Source organism: Theobroma umbraticum, unplaced genomic scaffold, assembly GCF_002168275.2.
Source record: "Theobroma umbraticum cultivar Fairchild unplaced genomic scaffold, ASM216827v3 scaffold_204.0, whole genome shotgun sequence".
In the NCBI taxonomy this organism is placed as follows: domain Eukaryota; kingdom Viridiplantae; phylum Streptophyta; class Magnoliopsida; order Malvales; family Malvaceae; genus Theobroma; species Theobroma umbraticum.
The window spans coordinates 2,923,321-2,942,253 of record NW_018397267.1 but is presented as its reverse complement, the minus strand read 5'-3'; the positions used below and the strand labels follow the sequence as shown (position 1 = coordinate 2,942,253).

Below are 18,933 nucleotides of genomic sequence, written 5' to 3'. Positions count from 1 at the left end.
AATGAATAAATAGGATATGTAATATATGGAAACAAAGTGACCAAAAAAGAAGTGATTTGGAAACCAATCATAAGGAAAAAACTATTCCTTTGCATTTTGATACAAAGTAAGAGAGAGACTTTGACTTACAACACAGAGAAGTTCAGCCCACTGATAAAATCTCAAGTTCAGCCCACCACAAGGGGGAAAGTCTTGGGGTAGCTTGCTCAGGTGGGACATTAATCACTTCCCTCAATTTCGAAGTCACGTCCTTCATCGTTGGTCTTTGCCTTGGATCTACTTGGATGCACTCTTGTATAACCTCACAGATTACATCAAGCTCGTTATTTTTGAAAGATTTGAGGGTTGGATCAATCATGTAGCTGATGCTCCGTTTATCATTCAAATATTGAGCAGCCTGGCAAGCAAGTTCATGATTATTAGTTTACCAAAAAGTACTGTGCAGCAAGTCAAGTGTAGCTTTTGCCTTGCGGCCAAGTTTAGAAAAGGGAGGGATGAGATTGCACTACAAAATCATTAGGTCATGAGGGTGTCATCCTAAACATACCCATTTCTCAAGAGGCCCTTGCTCTTCCGAGTAAGGAAGCTTTCCGGAAATGATTTCGAGTAACAATATTCCAAAACTGTAGACATTCACTTCAGGGTCGGCAAAAGGTGGCAATTCAGAATGCTCTGATTCAGCATCACCTGAGGTTTTCGACTTAAGTGCAGGCTGCGAACTACAGATTTCCGCAACCTGCAAACGTGAGTAAAGAGGATGAGTGTCTTATAATGGCAAGAACCTGAATAAAGCCAATTGACACAGAAATTGCTGTACCTTAGCAGCATAATCATCTGTTAGAAAGATAGCAGCTGAATTTAAGTTTGTATGTGCTACGGGAGGATTCAGATCATGGTGCATATACTGAAGACAATAAGCTACACCCATGATGATTCTCGTCCTTGTATTCCAATCAAGATGCTCCATTTCTTTAACTGAAAGCAAAAATAAATATATAAACTCATTTTTCAAATGAGAAGAATCAACATCGAGTAAAATATCCAGCAGGAAATACGCATGTAAGTGAAAATATAACCATGCAGATGCTCAAAAAGGGTTCCATTTGGAGCATATTCGAACACCATCATCCTGTTGAAAGGTTCATCCTCCTCGCAGTAGCCAATAAGGTTGACAAAGTTCTTATGGTTAACTCGTGACAACGTATCAATCTACAGTGAGCACCAATATAACAATTGATTAAAAAGTTAAAATAAAAAAGATGATCAGGAGATCTAAAGTATAAAATTCATTTGTGTTATGGCCAAAAAATATCACATTTATATTTTGTAACCATAATAACAACAAACCTTTCTCCGATAGGCCATCTCCGAGCTTTTTGGCCACTCTTTCAAAGATGAAACGTTGATTGATGCAACAGCAATCTCAACCCCGCTGGAAAGTGTCCCTTTGTACACTGTACAGCACCCAATTGTGTCAATTATATTGCTAAAATCCTCACAGGCTGTTTCCAGTTCTGATCGGTTTAGCTTAGGCACCCCTGCATTTCAAATAAACAGATAATTAAGGTTTTTCTGCATTCAACAAAAATAGTGCCAGGGTTATCATGTCAATGGGTCCAAACTGGTCTGGACATTATCTCAGATCAAGGCACCCATGCTAAGTATATTAAAATCAGCAACATCAACTGATATCTAGCCAGAAAATTAGACACTGGACAAGTAATGAAATCCAATGACCCTACCATATGTTTCACAGCACAGTAAGCAAAGTTTCCATTCTCCAAATTGGGAAACTAAAAATAACTGGGGCCCTCATCAAATGTGACAAAGATGAACATTAAGGCCTTGTCAATTGAGAAAATTTCTTTAAGAATCTTTTGATTAAGCATTGCTAATTCCTACCATAATCAAACCATGGATTATGGAATAAAAAATCTGAATGATCAAACTATGCGATTTCCAAGGAATAATGCATTTGAATTATCTTCATAAGCATATAGGATGCAATGACATTGTGAAGATTTAATTAGATCAACTAGCAATATTAACAGGCTCACCAATCAACGGTACAATTAGACAAATCATTGGGCTTTTAACACACAATCAAGCAAAACATTTAACAACTACCTGTTATAAAAGCTTTCTGCAGCTGTCCGCTTAGTCCAGTTTTCCAGGGACCAATGGTTTTTGCTGCTCGTTTCCGGCACATGATAACCATGGCCACAACCACAACCAAGACTACCACACAGGGAATGACAATGAGATATTTCCATATATTCCCAGAAGCTGAAGGTTGTTGAGCAGTTGGCTCAGCATTAGAGGTTTGGGATGAGTGGTCCACAGGCTTTGAATCAGTCCCCTGAAGGGAAGGATCAAGCTGTGGGGCCGGGGCATGAGATTGTTTTGTTGTTTCCTTTGGCACAGCAGGGAAAGTCCCACTACTTCTGGTAGTTGGGAGAGAAATGATCTGTTCAGTGGAAGACACAGCAGCAGCAGGTGCAGCTGGGAGGTTCTTTGACTGCTCAAGCAGCCTACGCCGTGCAAACGGGACAAGATTCCTTATGTTATGGGCCATTTGTTGCTCAGATGAACCTAGTAAGAACAAAAAAAGTCATTGTTTCCCAGAAGCCATACTTTGCAGTCCAATGGACTCAGATTTTGCAATTGTTTTACTCACCAGGCAAATCACTGCAGCAACTGTCTTGATGGGCATCCAGAGAGTCCTTTTGCAACTTGAACCTTGTAAGAAGGTAAATCATGTGAATAAAGTAAATGAGATGATTACAAAACTAAAATAACATAACCAACAATAAAAACAAACATAGGACAGTAAAAACAAATATGATAAGTTCATACAGTGGTAATGGCAAGGCATTGAGGTAATGTATAAGAGCTCCTTTAATTGGGATTAACAATGACTCTGCCTGGTTCAGTTGTTTCAAACTGCTCTGCCAGATGCTGTCAACTTGGGCAATAAATAGTCAGAAAACTAGAGGGCTAGAACTCTTGATAAGTTTAATTAATTGGTTAAAAAGTAACAGAGCTGTAAAGTTTAGCATATTAATCTCCCACATGCTACATTTCAAAGAAAAATTCACAAAAACACTTTCTAGAATCAAGTCCAAAGTATTTTAGATGAAAATAGGACTACATAATAGTTCTGCTAGCAGCACTCTAAGTCTGAGAATATGTTGGGGCCATCACTTGGCATGGTGTGCTATGACCAAATACTGAAGCTTATCCTAGCATAACTTACTAATTCAAATTGCTTCATAGGAATATGAAGTATGCATTATCAAGATAAGTTTATAAATTGATTCTCACATGAAATTCAATATTTTGTGCATCCAAACTCCAGAGTTTGAACAGAAAAATGAGGCAGAACAATGAATGACTCCATGAACCCCAATTAACATATGCACTAGAATTAACACTTCACTTGGGAATACAAGGCAATGGTGTAGATTAGAGAGGCATGTTAAATGATTTTTAAGGGAGTTCATCTCCTCCCTTATTTTAATATAATTGTGTTGCAGTTAGACCCTAAGAAACTAGGCATTTAAAGAAACTTTGGGCCAGTGAACGTCAAAATCAGTCTGCTTTGTTTATATGTGTCTTCTTCTAACTTATCTCTAGCCAGGCAATAATCAAATTGATGCCAAATTCATAATGTCAACACAAAGATGGCTCTTACCAAAGTCCAAACTTTCTATTTACACAGCCAATTCCAGTAGCCGACATCAGTGTAAGATTTTCATCAAACTGCAAATCAGAGAGCAAGTTTAGCCTCCCAAGATCTGAAGGAATGCTCCCCTCAAATTTGTTGCCACAAAGTAACCTAAGGTGGAAAGGAAATTTAGTTAAAGGTAAGAACATAGAATAAAGCCTCATGCACAGCATAAATTTACAAAAGTGAACTCACAAACGTCTTAGAGACAGCATTCTGCCTATTTCTGCAGGAATTGTTCCACTCAAGTTATTTTCCCTTAAATCCAATAGCTCCAGCTTTGTAAGTGTGCCAAACTCCTTTGGAATGGCACCAGAGAAACGGTTTTTATAGAGCACACTGTTAATATAAATAAAAAGAAAAAGATTCAGAATGTTCAATTAGGTTAAGCAAGCACTCAGATATTATCAAATATGAGGCTGCATATTAAGACCTACATACAGTGCCTCTCATTAACAGAATTCCTTGAACTCACAATAGGTTAATCTATTGCAGATGCATAAAACCAGGGTAAGAAGAAAGTTATGCAGGAATGAGAAAAAAGACAACCAGTAAACAAGAATTGAAATGTGAAAGATATGGCAGAACTTTGTATCCAAATCATATATTGGGACAAAGTAGTAATTGATAATCACAACATCAGATGATGCTGACCACTATCGGTATTGTTGGCCTTGCGAGAAGAACAAAAGTTAAAAGTACATAAAGAATTTCCGAGAAAAAGAACAAAAATCCACTTATTTGCAGCAAGATTGTGAATCCTTACAGTGATCTTAAGTCACTTAATTTCCCCAGCTCGAGTGCCAGTGTTCCTTCCAAAGAAAGGGCACTCAAATCCCTAAAAGCAAACAATAAAATAGACATTAGAACATTCATCCGTTCACAGTTTACACCATAAAGAACTAAAATGAAAACTCTTTAACCAAGCTCCATACTCCACTTTGACAGACCATTCCCATACTAAAAATTAATTACCTATCAAAAGAAGAAGATAGCAGGGATTCTTCTCTAAACAAACGTATTTCTTTAATGACTATCCAAGGGACTTACAGCATTTGCACTTGACTGTCGACACAATGAACCCCGAACCACATGCAGGGTGTGCTGTCATTGGAATTCCAATTTTCAAACGCACCATAAGGATCAGAATCAATTTTCGCTCGAAATTCTAACAAAGCCAAACCTGCATCTCCAAATCCAATTAAATCAAAACAAACAAACTAAAAGAAGAAAACAAACAATTAAATTCAACAGCATTGTTAAAAAAAATCAAACAGAAATACCATAAGAAGGAATTACCATCAGAGTTAATGGCCAAAGACCCTTGAATCATGAAACTTGGAATGAAGAACAAGAAGCTTAACAAATGGAATCCAATTGGGTTCCATCTACCCCCCATTGCTTGAGAAACCAAATGCTGCAGAGGTGGAGGTAGCAACAATATCTGCCAACAGCCAGGACGCTATACAGAATCGCCAGGTTTCCTTAAACAAAGCACCCTCTCCTCCAAACTCACTCCAGAAACGAAACAATACCACCAACAACAGAAAAGAAAAGAGAAAAAATCTCTACGCTCCTTTTGTTTTACAAGAAACCGTGAAAGAAGACAATCTTTGTTTTTTTACTACAATGCAAAAGCTATATCACAAATAAACGTAAATTCACCACCTTTAGTAATGATCATATCAGGGTCTCTCATTTTTTTTTAAAAAAAAATTGATCTTACAACACCCTTTTTCTTAAGAAGTGCATGCAAATTATCAACCGCTGAAACTTAACTTCTCCTTACTATCTCCAGAGAAGCTGAAAAAAGACACGCAAAAAAAGAAATGAAGAGAAGTTAACAAAAGAATGACCTCGAGAGCAAGCAATCCAAGAAAAGCAAAAGGGTCTTCAAAACAATAAAGAAAGACTCGAATTTACCATAAAGGGTGCACAAGATCAAAACTTTTTTTCGCTTTCTTTGATGCTGTTGCTGCGATGGTAATATTGGGATTTTGGCTGAATTAATGAAAAGTACAAAAGAGTAGTTTGTTGCTAGGTGTGGGGGTGGTGGTGGTGGAGAGGAAGTTTCTGATAGAGACTCAAAAAGGCAGCAAAGAAAAAAATATGTAAAAAGGTTTGGAATTTAAAACAACAAATTAGAAACAAAACCCAGGAATTTTTTTCTATTACTGCCCTTTTTTACTGGATGATCTCAGAGCAGTACTTCCCTCTCTTCGACCATCTTAGCTCTCTCTGTCAGCAATGGGGGGGCTTCAAGCTTCTTTTTCTTTGTGGGATCAACCTTGTCTTGCTAATTTTCTTTTCCTTTCTTACAAAATTTTCCAGAGATTTTCTTCCTCTTTTCTTTCTTTTTCCTAGCTGGAGCGTGGAGCCCCCACCAGCCACCCCCACAAGCTCTGTTCTGTTTTGCTTTCTTTTCCTCGATAATTTTTTTTTTCCTTTTTCTCTTCCATGTTTGTTTGTTTTTTCCAAGGGTCATAATAAAATTTGCCATTTTTTGAGGTGTTTAATTTTGGGGGTTAGGGGAGGGGGTCCACATAAAAAAGTATTATTAGTGTTGGTAAGTATTTGCGCGAAGGATTAAGGAGAGGACTAACTGTCAAGTCTGGCCCCCACACAAATAAAGAATGGTCGTGAGGGCCCCCACTTCCGTTGTACTCGGACGCGCTTTTTTCAGCCCCTTTCCATTTCTTTTAATTAATTCCTTTTTTTTTTCACCTTTGACTGGGCCCACAATTTTCGTGCTTCCCTCTTTCTAACACGGTTAGGTGATTATGGGAATAATTATTTTATAAGAAAAATTAGATTATGAAAATAATAATATATTAATTAATATTAAACCTTTGAAAACTCTCTCTCTTGTGTGGCTTCCCACCATCTTAACCCTATTTCCACGGTTGCCTTTTTCCTTAGTTCAATTCTTTTCTTTCTTCTTCAAACACATCATCAACTATTTTAATAAATTAAACCGGTAATTCAAGCAATTGTTGTTCCAATTTGATGATTTGTTCCCATAAAAAAACCCTTTTTTTTATTTATTTTGTTCAAATTATTGATAGTCTTTTTGTATTTCTAGGTATAAACCTCTCTTCAATGATTCAAAAACGACTAATACTTTCAATTTAATTTCAATTTATATGCTATGCTTTGAATGCTCCTTTGTTGTTGGCAAATTTGAAAATTTCAGAATTTGTATGTAATATAATTTTAATGTGTAGTAATTATACAATGATGGTGTAAAGTTCATAACTTGACAGTGTATCAAATATAAACTTAATTTACTATCTTATAATTTATTATTTGAAATTGAATTAAATCCGATTTTGGTGGCTGTATATAACAACATATACTAATTTTTCTTTTTGATGTGATTGCTAAATTTCAGCTACTTTTATGGACCTTTCAAGTACGTCCGAAAACAGTAAAAATCCTCTTATAGTTCATGCACTTCGAATTAGAAGAGTAGGTGCATGAATATTACTATTTGAAGGATAACAAATTCAAATTCAAAGTAAAGATTTACACTCGAATATTTAATTTATTAATTAATATATAAATTTATTTAAAAATTAAAATTAAAATTCTTTTCTCTTAATTAAAAAAAAATTTGTTGTAAAACCTTTTACAATTCTCAGTGATGAGAGAAAGTGACCAACCCAGTACCTTGGCAGTCAAAGTCCATAGCCCAAAAAATAAAGGACCTTCGGAATTTAAATACGCCACTTAGCTCGTCAGGGCATGCATCCAAAAGAGGTTGCTATTGGGCTATGGGCTTTAGCTGGTTTTTAGCTCATTTTATTTATTAATTTTATTTTTTTTGTAATCTCTTGAAATTGGGATTTGGGATAGGAGGCAAAGACTTTGAATGGAACAAAGGTCCAATTATATAATAATTACCAAAAAAGACTTATATTATCACTTGAAAAGACATCACTATGCGTTTTAAAATTTTTAGATTCATAGTTAAAGGTTCAACGATTTTAGAAAAGAAAATAAATTCATCAATAGTTAGATTTCATGAGGGAAGTAAAAGCCAATTAATTAATATATATTTAATAAAATAGTATTACGAGTCGAAAATGTGGAACATTAGTTATATGTATAAAATAAATTATTAAAAAGAAAAAGAAGGAGAAGAAGAAAAAAAGCGGCTAATGATGCGCTGTTGCTATCACCTAAAATATTGAAAAGAGGGATGATGCATTGAACTAGAGCTCGTGAGCCAAAATTGGTGGCAGTTACGGCATGGGACATGAAAACATCGGACACCCGAGAAAAACAAACATTCCAGGCGAAGCACACAACAATAGTGAAGTACAAACAACTTTTGAAGCACTGACAAACTTTGCTTGTTAACTTTGAACGCCTCTATTTCACTTTCTCATGCTAGACCCAAATCCCCCCTGATACTCCTCCCCAGGCCTCTGTCTCTGTCTATTGTTATTCGTTATCTTAAATTATACTCTAGTATGTTTTTCTTTTGTGACGTTTTTAAAGGTTTGATCTCAACAACTACAGCTTAAGGTTCTGTTATAGGATGGTACGTTGTTATTGCTACTCTTTTATGCTTTATTCCTTCTTCTTCTTCTTCTTCTTCTTCTTCTTCTTCTTTTGTTTCAGTTTAGACTGGGATTGGTTTTGAGTCCAATCTGTTAAGCAAGCAAATGCCTGTGAAGTTTGTAACTGTATCTTCTGACATGCCTGATCATTGATTTCTGTTTGTTTACAGGAGAAACAGAGAAGGGTCAAAACTTTTGTATTTATGCATAAACCCATGTTCAATTTTTGCTTTTCTGTTGTTTAATACTCTAATTCCATCCCAAGAAAACAAGAAATTCATTCTGAAATCCTTTTGATTTATTAAGGACGTCTCAATTTGAATATACAAGGGTTTTGATTATGTAAACACACAAAGGAGTTGCTTTAATGTGATTGTTTTTTTTTTTTCTATTTCTATTTATGAGGATTTGGCATGATATTGTTTTTTTTTTTTTTAATTTGGCGTGTTATATTTGTATGTTTTGTATGCTAGGTGCGATTTCTTGAGCTTGGAGAGGATAGGATTAATTAACTACCATGCATAACCTTTCAAAAAAAAACAAAAACTACCGTGCATGTATATTGCTGCCCTTTGTGTTCGCGTAGGACTGGTCTGACTGGCTTTTGGGATTGTTGCAGAGAGAGGAAGTTGCTTTTGAATGCTCTATCATAAAATTGAATGACATGGATTGTTCTTAGGATTGGGTTTAGGCATTTGATTCTTTGATCTTTCTACCTGTAATCTATTGGCCGGGTTGCTCCTCTAATCATGCCAGTGGTTCAGAAACTGTATGATATTTGCAAAGTATCATTCTCAACCAATGGCCCAATATCAGAAGAAGCTCTGGAGAACGTTCGTGCTATTTTAGGTGGGAAAACAGCTTTTTCTGTTGCTTTAATTGAAAGTTTCGTTATGAAGGCTGAAAACTTGCACTTGATCAAAATCATTTTATGGTCATCAAGTTAGTGTATGCTATCTTCTTTAACATTTCCACATTATGCACCATTTCAGATGGATTGAAGCCTTCTAATGTGGGTCTCGAACAGGAGGCACAATTATCGCGTGGATGGAAAGGTTTGATAAATGGTAGCAATGGGAGAAAGGGGCGTAATATCATTCATCAGTATCCACCTGCAATAAAATATTTGCACTTGCATGAGTGTGATAGATTCTCTGTAAGCAATCCAATCATTGCACGCTATAACTGCTATGGTATTTATGCATTTGAACATTTTAAAAAGATCTTCATTAAGGAGGAGGCTTTTATCTTCTCATTAGGGGAAGGGGTGGGGGTGCTGCTGAAGGTCCTTTTGTCAATAATTGATGCTTGGTGTATTTTGGTGTTTTGTTGCAGATAGGGATCTTCTGTATGCCACCTTCCTCTATCATACCACTTCATAATCATCCAGGAATGACTGTTCTGAGCAAGCTTCTGTATGGCTCGCTTCATGTCAAATCATACGATTGGCTTGATTTACCTGGTCATGCTGATCTATCTCAAGGTGCCCTTTCTATCTATCTTGGAATTCCTATGTGGTTTATTTGGTACAAATAGTGGCAATTGCAATTTGTGTTTTCAAGTAGGCTTTGCTGTGCTTCAAACCATTGTTATCATTTTTTGTTGATTTCTAATAGTTTCTGGAAGATTGAGAGTGCTGTGGCTTGTTTTGCAAGCAGATAGCAGAGATCAAGATGAAATTAACGTCTTTTTCTGTGTTTTCAGAAATAGTAGTGTATGGATATTGCTGGATATTGCTGTCTAACACTTGCTATCATTAGAATCTAAACATTCTAAAAGTTGAAAAGTAAGCTTATACATAAAAAACTTGAAACCTCATGGCGGCATGAAATTGAAAATGTAAATGATGGCAGATTTGGGCAATATGTTGGTATTTATGCTGTACTGCAAACATTCTGAAAGACAAATAGAAGACCATTCTATTGAAAGATTGTATTATTTTCATACTTGGTTATAGTCCGTAATATCTTCTGTGATCTCTGTTGCCCTCTGCCTCTTGATGCATGATTAGTTCGGCATAACTCAATCATTGTATTTCATCATCTTTTCTCCAAACGTGTTTATGCTCCTCCACTATCATATTTCTGCCCTATGGAATTGTTTGATGTCCTTTCTGCTTGCTTCCTCTTTCTCGATGCCTGTATGGGGTATCAGTGTGCACCCACGTATGGAAGGGAAAATGCCATGTTGAATCAGAACTTCAGACCTGTCAATGAAATGTAATTCTTTAGTACTAGCCCACTTCAACATACTCAAATTACAGAGAATCTGAAGTGCTCAAAATGTATAATTTGTAATGCATTTAATGATTAAAAACAGTTCAAACAGATACAAATGGATTGCTCTTTGCCTTACTGCAAGTGCCTTAAGATTGTCTTAAACCTTAACTTGTAGAAAACAGTTTATCTTTTAACTGCAGTTTAGCAAAAGATAAGATACATGTGTCAGTGGAGCATCTCCTGTTTCCTTATGCTCTCAGGATTTGCTCTGATTATCTTTTGGACAATCTGATTCTGCACAGGTGTGAAATAAATGAAATTATTCAAAACTGTAACTTTGCTTCAAAATGAACTGATTATCATGGTTGCTTCAATTTCAAAATGCATCTTGTGGGTTTTCTCAGATAAGATCTTTAGACTAATGTTTAGTTTTTACAGCCATCATTTCGTACCATTATTGAAGCAAATAATTCAATTTATCATTTTCTCAATGGTGTTATCTTTTGTAAGCCTTTATCTTAGTCAAGGAATAGAGAAGTGCTTTGAAGAGGGAGTCAGTCATTTTAAAATCACACCTCTGCTTATACAATAAATTAATCTGTATTTTGTAGTTTATGTATCTTTCATGCATTGATTACTATATATTACTATTTGCAATATTAAAGTGACAGTTCAGTCAAATTTTTTGAAATTGATACTCAGCTGCAATTGGTTTCTATTGTGAAGTATGTTTGGGTGTCAAAGATAAAGCTTCAAAGTCATGTTGCTATCATCCAAAAGTATCATTTGGAAGGGCTACTTAGATTTTAAGATGTAAGGATTCATGGCTTGTGATACTGAATATTGATACATACATGTATACATGCATGCATTTCCCAGTATCTTAAGCCAAGAATATAGCATCCTTGGTATTAGTTGTACCTGGTGACTCTTGGTAGTTGAATGTAAAATCAGACCCCAATGTTTTAGAGTTCCATTTAGGATAACACATGGTTATTTGGGTGTTGTTTACACTTGGCAGGAAATTTTGGTAATAGAAAAACGTGTTTATCTTAAGTCCATTACAACCACCTCAACTGCCCTGGAAACTTTCTTAATTTGCCACTGATGCAACTACTTCTGCTTGCCCCACATGGTTTTTATCTCCAAGTTTCCCTTAATTCAATGCAGTAAAGCATGGATTATTTTTCAATTCTTAATGGTGGCCATATGCCTTTTTGTGTGCTCCCAAGGTTATGAAAACACTAGACAGTGGGAATTGGATGTTTTTCTGATGATGTTGGTTGGTTTTTTGGGCCTTCTTGAGGGTGCAAAAACCCTGCAAGCATGTATATCTAATACACAGGCTATCTATATGAAATGTTGATGGTATAGTCATTTAGCACATGGTTGAAAATTTCTTACAACAGTTCAACAAAATCACAGGGTAATTTTCAAAAAAAAAAAAAACCAAAACAAAACAAAAAACAAATGCAAAACAAAATCACAGGGTGTTTTCTTGTCTTGCTTCTTGGTTTTATCATGTCAAGGGGATATGATGCAACAGCATGAACATGATCTGATCTGAAACACATAATATGCTTGCATAATGTTGTTGCTATGTAGTGAATTGCCATAAAATGTTAATACTGTTCAATATGGAGCTGTACTCTGGGCAAGTGCTAATTACTTGTACTACCAGACTAAGATTACCCATCAGTTTGCCAAAGGACACTCAGAAGTTAATATTTGCATGGATTAGGTATACAATAAACAAATACTGATACTTTAATTTTGGAAGAATGCTGCTTTAATATTTTAACATTCATCTCCTGTTGAGTAGGTTTTCTGTTTTTGTAAATTTCCTTGGTACTTATATACTTGAGGTGAGGTGCCAAAATTTGAAAGGATCAAATAATTTTCAAACCATTATGCTTTTATATTTATTAAAGTTCTTTGCAATTGAGGTCTTTGAATTCTCTATTGATTTGACACACAGGCCGCCTTTTAGTTTTACTTATTTTATTTAATTTACCGATATTGTTGCATGGTCAAATGAGCCTGCCTGTTCTCTAGAAAACCTTGAAGTTGAGTTCGCATTGGTTGCATGAGAAATGGGATGATATTGCATTGTGTTTATATAGTTGTGATAACTAATTTTTAGCCTATGGATTTGAGAGCCAACAAACGTATGAAAGTTATAACTTCATTCAAAGAACAAATTGTTTCTCAATTTTCCTGAAAAATTAACTCTTGATTGGTAAAATTTTACAGCAAGACCTGCTAAACTTGTCAGAAATTGTGAAGTGACTGCGCCCTCTGGAACAACAATTCTTTATCCAACTACTGGTGGCAACATTCATTGCTTCAAAGCTTTAACCCCTTGTGCACTCTTTGATGTGCTTTCACCCCCATACTCTTCAGAAGATGGGCGTCACTGCTCTTATTTTAGGAGGATCCCTCAAAGAAATCTGGAAGGTACCTTTTCTTGTAATACTCTCGTATTAAAATATTCATTTAATTTTGATTAATGCCTCTGTTTTCTTCTCCCAAAGGTGTTGATCAGTTGTGTGGTGTAAATCTCTCCGAAGTGGCTTGGTTGGAAGAGATTCAACCCCCTGAAAACTTTGTGGTCCGTAGGGGACAGTATAGAGGCCCCATTATTAGACAATAAGCGGTTTTAGAGAGGACCATACCATTAGTCATATCGGCTAAACACAAATGAAGAGCCATTTTTCACACTTTGTTGAAATCTTAGCTGTCAATTCTGTTGGCAATAAATCCCAACATTAGCTACATGAGGAATTTGTTTGTAGATATTACTCAAGTATTATTTTATATGCCTGCTTAATGGTGAATGTCGATAGCAAGAACATGTTCCTCCTTGTCAAGAATTTATTGCTAAGGAGGCGTTTTATTGTATCTTTACCTTGTGAAATTTTCTGATAGCTAAAATTTCTGGTTGGAATTAGTACTTTTTGTTTTTCTTCACTTCTTAATGTTACATGTCTTGGTGTAACTTTTGCCTTCATTTACTGACCTATCCGTATAATATTTGAGGTATGGGCATTGAGAGGGCTGACATGTGAGTCGGTGGCTTAGTTACAGAAGGAAAAGAAATCAAGAAAATGAGTACTGCTATTGTATCTTTTTGGAGGAAGTGAAGAGAAAGACCAGACCCCGGAGAAAGTGGAGAACAAGTACGACTCCAGTAGCTGGAACCCATTGGGCCGCTGGAGTTGAATTCCTTCTGATAACAACCGCAGAGGAAATGGAAGCCCTCTCACGTCCCCATCAATGATTTCTAAATCCAACAACCTGTCTAAAAATGCAGGTAGAGGTTTGGTTTCCACACCTTTTGGGTAGATGACCGAAATTATTTTCCAAATAAATCCCCCTACGACAGTGCTTCTGCAGTCTATTCCCTGGACAGGCCTGAAACCAAAGCACATGTTACAAACGTGCAAAAACTAACATTTTTTGAAAGTCTTTATTTTTGATTTATTAACATTTGAAAAACATGTTTGGTAATCATTGAAGACCATCAGTGTTTTTACTTGTAAGTTGATTGTACAATCTGCAAGTGACACTCATAAAGCAAAATTAATACCTGGGAGGCCCTACTGACAGTAGTTGAAGATGAAAAGATTGTTAGAAATGGAAGAAAAATTCTGAGGTCCCAAAAGGTAAAATAGTAGACATTTGATGTAGTGCTGCACGGTTCGACCTACCTCTACTGTTGGTGCTGTAATGCTGTTAATGGACAGTGACCAAAATTGAACAGCAGATTGGTAGACAGTGATAATTCCAGGGGCCAGTAACAGAGGTGGTTCTATATGTGTAGAGACGAATAATACTCTTATGCATGAACGAATCTTACGGATGAAGAACATTAATGGCTATGTCTATGTTAAGAGAAAGAATTTTCTCAAAGGGAGCACTTTTTCTTTGGTACATTAACACTTTTTCTTTTCTTGGAAGAGTTCTCTGAATTCAAACGAAAGTCATCAAGTTGCCCAACTCTCTTAAAAACACTAAGCCTGGCTATATTTTTGTACTTAAGCAGGGTTTTTAGCTACTATTTTATTTGTATGTAGCTATGTTTAGCGGTTGTCTAGCTGGAAAAGTGAAATAAGGATGAAAAACAGAGGAAACAAAAGAAAGTTATTATGAGAATGTTGTCTATTAACTTTTCTTCCTTGTTTTCACATGGGTATATGGACCTTCTTCTTCAATGTTCTTTTTTACATTTTCTGGTAGTCACCAACTCACCGTAAAGAAGAATTATTTCAAGTAGCAATATATAGGGAATTCCATGTACCCATATAATCTTAAGTTTCCTCCCTGTTTAATCTCTCTTTTAACTTGCCCCCATGTGCAAGCCTTCGCCTATGTAGTTGCATCTATTAAATTGGGAGAGTATATTTTGTATTGGGCCAGCAAGGCATGCATGATGAAATCTATTACTAGCATTACTTTTCTTCAAAAAGTGGAAAACCCAGATGATGATGAAGAATAAGCAAAAAGCAAAAAAAAAGGGATGCAATGGGGGTGGTGGTGGTGGTTAGGTTTTTAACAAATAACACAGCGTCAACATGAAAAGGTCTTCCCACCTTACCTTATAGTAACAAAGCAGCAGATAGGGGAATAAGAAATGTTGTTTTCCATCCATGGGGAACTTTTTCACCAGAGAAGTCTTTTCCTATTGATTTTGGGAAAGAAAAATTCTCATGCCGGATTGGATAGATATCAAATTCAATTAAAAGTTCCATCTAGCTACCATTTGAATATCATCAAATGATGTAGACAGATATATTTATGTTTATCATCAGCTTGCAATGAATTTACTCTTATTTTCCTTGGCCCTGAATTGAATTTGGGAGTGCATATAGGTTAGATCGTAGTCAACTTCAAAATTTTTGCTAATTATAATACTGCTTTCTTCGAAAAAGAATAGTCCATGTCTAGCTCAGCAAGGTCTTCTGCCATTAATTAATTGCAAGTAAAACCATTGATGCCTCATGACAAGAGGTTGGTAAGGGAACAAATACCAAAATAAAATAAACAAAAAAACAAAAAAAAAAGAAGAGAAAGGAATGATACAGTTTGCTTAAGTCTATATGATCTATTCTCCCCTTCTGGCCCTCCCCAGCTTCAAGGGCACATGTCAAGTGCTTCAATTTGCATCAACTGCTTTGTCAACATTTAAAATAGAGCTTATTTAGATGAGGATTTTGTTTTTATTGCCCTTTAAATTTGCGGTGTAGCAGTATATCAGACTATCTTAAATTGGAAACTCTAGTGTGAAACATACAAAAGTTATAGGATGACACTTGTTTCTGGATAAGTAAGTAAGGTTGGGGAAATACCCTTCTTGCAGACGAGAAATGATACTTCATTATACAATTAAATGTATACAGCAAAGATTAGAGATAATTGTCTAATTAATCTCAAAAGAATGAACATTTCTGCCTTGGAGTCTAACAGTACGTAGCCCACAGCACTTTATAATAGTAGACAGATGATCATTGCATTTAGATATAAAAATCTTGTGGATGGTTTACTCTCTCATGACTAGTTTGAACTAATCAAGTCCTAATTTGTTCCAACTACTCATATGAATATGACAGATATTAATCTTTGCCATGACGATGGGCGCTAATGATTGTTCCTAACTCTTCAAAAGAACACAACACAACTGCTCAAAATGCACTTTATTGACCTCTTTTTATCTCCTCTTTTCATGCTTTTGATGATTCGAATGACGCAAAATGGTTCTGACATAAATGAACCTTTTAGGACCATCTAGGCCGGTAAGAAACCCTTGCCTTCTCAAGGTTACTATTTAAGCTCTTTAATGACCCTTCTTTAACAAAAATTTCTGTGCAGCATTTGTAAATATACTGGTAACTATCTGTCTTGTAACCTGTCAATTAATTTTATGTGGTTATGTTTCAGATTTTGATTCTTTGACATGCTTGTGTCTTTCATGTCTATCGAGATGAGACCGTCCTGTATAGAATATCAGTCATAGTGGGGAAGCAGGCGCCCGAGGATGCAGCAATTTGGTGAGCCGGTTCACCCAGTTTTAATAGGATACCAACGGAATCCTAATTGTGGAACACTATGAAAGGTCCAAACAGGAAAAGAAGAAAGACTAACAATCATAAGCAGCAAACAGAAAATAACAATAGATTATTGATATTAAAGTTGATTTATGGATTTATCAGCATGATTCTTCTTCATAATCAGTATAAAAAAATGTTCCCAAGAACAAATTGTCTTTCAACACCATGATGGGGCAGTGATGCTAGGTTGGATGTCTTCATCCATGAAATGATACAAAAGAAAAAGAGGTAATTCTTTGAAAGATTCGCAAGACTTTTAAACAAATCAGAAATGTCAACGCCCCCATGCACACGAGAAGACAAGAAACAAGTGTTTTCTAGCTACGTAGGGGGTGGGAGTCCTCCATTTTATTAAAGTTCGGGATACCCATTTTTCTTCTCTAATTCCAAGTTGGTTTTCTCTGTTAAACCTTTTAATTTAATCCTCAGAATATCTGTCATGTCTGCTTAGGAACAAAAATAATGCACATGTCACACATAACGAGCTACTTTTTGGATGTCATTTAGCCAAACCTAATCCTCTTAAGTTATTCCTCTTCTTTCCTAAAGACTGTGAAGGGAATACTCTCTCTCTCATGTGGTGACAAAACAGTCCAAATTCTATCCGATTAGCCTTGGAAAGTAAACCCCCTTTGATGTTAGGGAAAAGGATAAACAAATATCTTAATCTATTAGCATCGTCATACAGGAAAAATTTTGTATGTCTTTTTGCTTGCAAACTACCTCCACACCATCCTCTTTTAATTCCATTTTCTTCCTGGTTTTAGCACAGTTTTTAAATATACCATCTTTATTCAGATTTTCTTGATCAATATAAAAAAAAAATTGCACTTGAATTTTACTTACCACCGCGAACAGAAAGTTTTACATTGAAATTTGAAACTACACAAACTTTTGTATGTTAAATGCGTAAATAATAATTTCTTATATCTGACACATTCAATCTATTAACAATAATACAGTGGTTCTAGTTGTGTAGTTGTAACCATCTTTAACATTTTCATTGTATCTAATTATATGTCAACTGCCATAAGTTTCAATCTGTCATTTCTCCTGGGTAAGCAAACTTCTTATTGGCCCAAAATGACACTGAATTCCCCTTTTCTTTTGGGGTGGTGTACGGTAGAGTTAAGAAGCACCCCACCTTAGTACCATATATCTCACAGATTTAATTCCTTAGTAAGGGTTATTGAAAGTATCTCTTGCCAAATAATTTCATAAATTAGGTACAGAAGTAATTAGTTCTCTATCTCTTTTCTTTGCCTTTAATTAGATGAAGTAAGTTCATTTTGTGTCAGTGGACAAGTGAGCATGCATTCAGCTGGTAACATATAAGTATATAGTATTTATCTACCCAACTAATTTTCTCAAATTTATTCTTAGAGGACAAAGTGGGGATCCTCAACTTTTTTGTATTTTAGTAAGAGTTAAGTATATGGGGGCATTTTCCATGGCTAAACCCTAAAATCATTTTCACCTAACTATATGCTAAATAAGGAACAAATTAATTTATTCCTTCCTTTCCCGATGACATGAGGATGCTGAACTCTGGGTTTTGAACCAAGCTCATTCAATTAGACAAATCATATGGTATGCGTGCTTTTTTTTCTTTTTTGCTTGAATGGCTATAATCAGTAATTCTCTTTGCTCTGCTGCTTGCAAATTGAACAACATTTGGAAAGTGATCGAGGCAACTTGCTTGAATGCACGAGACCCACCAAAATTGACTTAGTTTTTCTAGCTCTTGCTCGCCATTTGCGACCCCACAATAATTCTAGAGTTAAGGACGACCAACTTTTTCCCTAATCGAGAACCAGATGAAATGTATAGCATCAAAGTCATCGCAACATATATTTGCAATGAAACTTAAAGCTGTGGACTATGAAACAATAAGAACATGGGGACAAGACAAGAGGGTTGCTACAATTTAAGAAAAAGAAATAACAAAAAAAAAAGTCTTCGTTTAGGTAGGAAGAAATTGATGGGTTGATGAAGAAATGGCCCTCACATTTCTTTTTACAAGCCATGTCTAATCTTTTAAAAGCTCTTTTGGGTTAATCATAATTAACAAATTAAGGAGAGGGGTCTCTTAAGACCAGGTTAGCATAGGTCAAACAATTAGTTTAATCACCAAAGAAAGAGTTTCTACAGGGGACAACTGTCAAAGGAGAAGGGCAATATAAGAAAAAAAGGGTGGAATAGTCACATGATATAGGCAACAGTCGCATCTGTATCCATAATGTGAGAGACCATCTCATCATTTTAGCATTATAAAAGTGAACAAGTGGAGTGTCAAAACATCGTTGATTTTCATT

At 35.7% G+C, this 18,933-nt stretch overlaps 2 protein-coding genes across 4 annotated transcripts; one reads left to right on the top strand and one right to left on the bottom strand.

Moving 5' to 3' along the window:
* Positions 1-37: 37 nt before the first annotated feature.
* On the bottom strand, positions 38-6,180 carry LOC110424486 (Leucine-rich repeat protein kinase family protein). Its single transcript, XM_021439060.2, has 14 exons — positions 5,651-6,180; positions 5,027-5,530; positions 4,778-4,910; positions 4,494-4,565; positions 3,923-4,066; positions 3,695-3,838; positions 2,857-2,958; positions 2,678-2,739; positions 2,128-2,592; positions 1,348-1,538; positions 1,077-1,209; positions 818-975; positions 548-736; positions 38-397 (listed from the first exon to the last, which is right to left on the bottom strand). The coding sequence occupies exons 2-14, from the start codon at positions 5,124-5,126 to the stop codon at positions 143-145; spliced, it is 2,148 nt and encodes a 715-aa protein (XP_021294735.1). The 5' UTR covers positions 5,127-5,530; positions 5,651-6,180; the 3' UTR covers positions 38-142.
* A 1,781-nt stretch (positions 6,181-7,961) lies between these two features.
* On the top strand, positions 7,962-13,499 carry LOC110424213 (plant cysteine oxidase 4-like). Of its 3 annotated transcripts, XM_021438744.1 has the most exons (7): positions 7,962-8,273; positions 8,463-8,489; positions 8,912-9,141; positions 9,285-9,448; positions 9,628-9,775; positions 12,765-12,968; positions 13,046-13,499. In XM_021438744.1, the coding sequence occupies exons 3-7, from the start codon at positions 9,042-9,044 to the stop codon at positions 13,162-13,164; spliced, it is 735 nt and encodes a 244-aa protein (XP_021294419.1). In that variant the 5' UTR covers positions 7,962-8,273; positions 8,463-8,489; positions 8,912-9,041; the 3' UTR covers positions 13,165-13,499. The 3 variants fall into 3 exon arrangements, with proteins under 3 accessions (XP_021294419.1, XP_021294417.1, XP_021294418.1); XM_021438742.1 differs by lacking the exon at positions 8,463-8,489; XM_021438743.1 differs by lacking the exon at positions 8,463-8,489 and having other exon boundaries at positions 8,766-9,141.
* The last annotated feature ends 5,434 nt before the right edge of the window (positions 13,500-18,933 follow it).

What these genes read in the sequence shown, in the direction of transcription:
- LOC110424486 (XM_021439060.2), bottom strand. Translation starts at nt 5,126, where the DNA reads ATGGGGGGTAGATGGAACCCAATTGGATTCCATTTGTTAAGCTTCTTG. An exon ending in AGATGGCCTATCGGAGAAAG is followed by an intron (nt 1,210 to 1,347) that starts GTTTGTTGTTAT and finishes TGCTCACTGTAG; the next exon opens with ATTGATACGTTGTCACGAGT. An exon ending in CCTTTTTGAGCATCTGCATG is followed by an intron (nt 976 to 1,076) that starts GTTATATTTTCA and finishes TTTTGCTTTCAG; the next exon opens with TTAAAGAAATGGAGCATCTT.
- LOC110424213 (XM_021438742.1), top strand. Translation starts at nt 9,042, where the DNA reads ATGCCAGTGGTTCAGAAACTGTATGATATTTGCAAAGTATCATTCTCA. An exon ending in GAACGTTCGTGCTATTTTAG is followed by an intron (nt 9,142 to 9,284) that starts GTGGGAAAACAG and finishes GCACCATTTCAG; the next exon opens with ATGGATTGAAGCCTTCTAAT. An exon ending in TCATGCTGATCTATCTCAAG is followed by an intron (nt 9,776 to 12,764) that starts GTGCCCTTTCTA and finishes AAAATTTTACAG; the next exon opens with CAAGACCTGCTAAACTTGTC.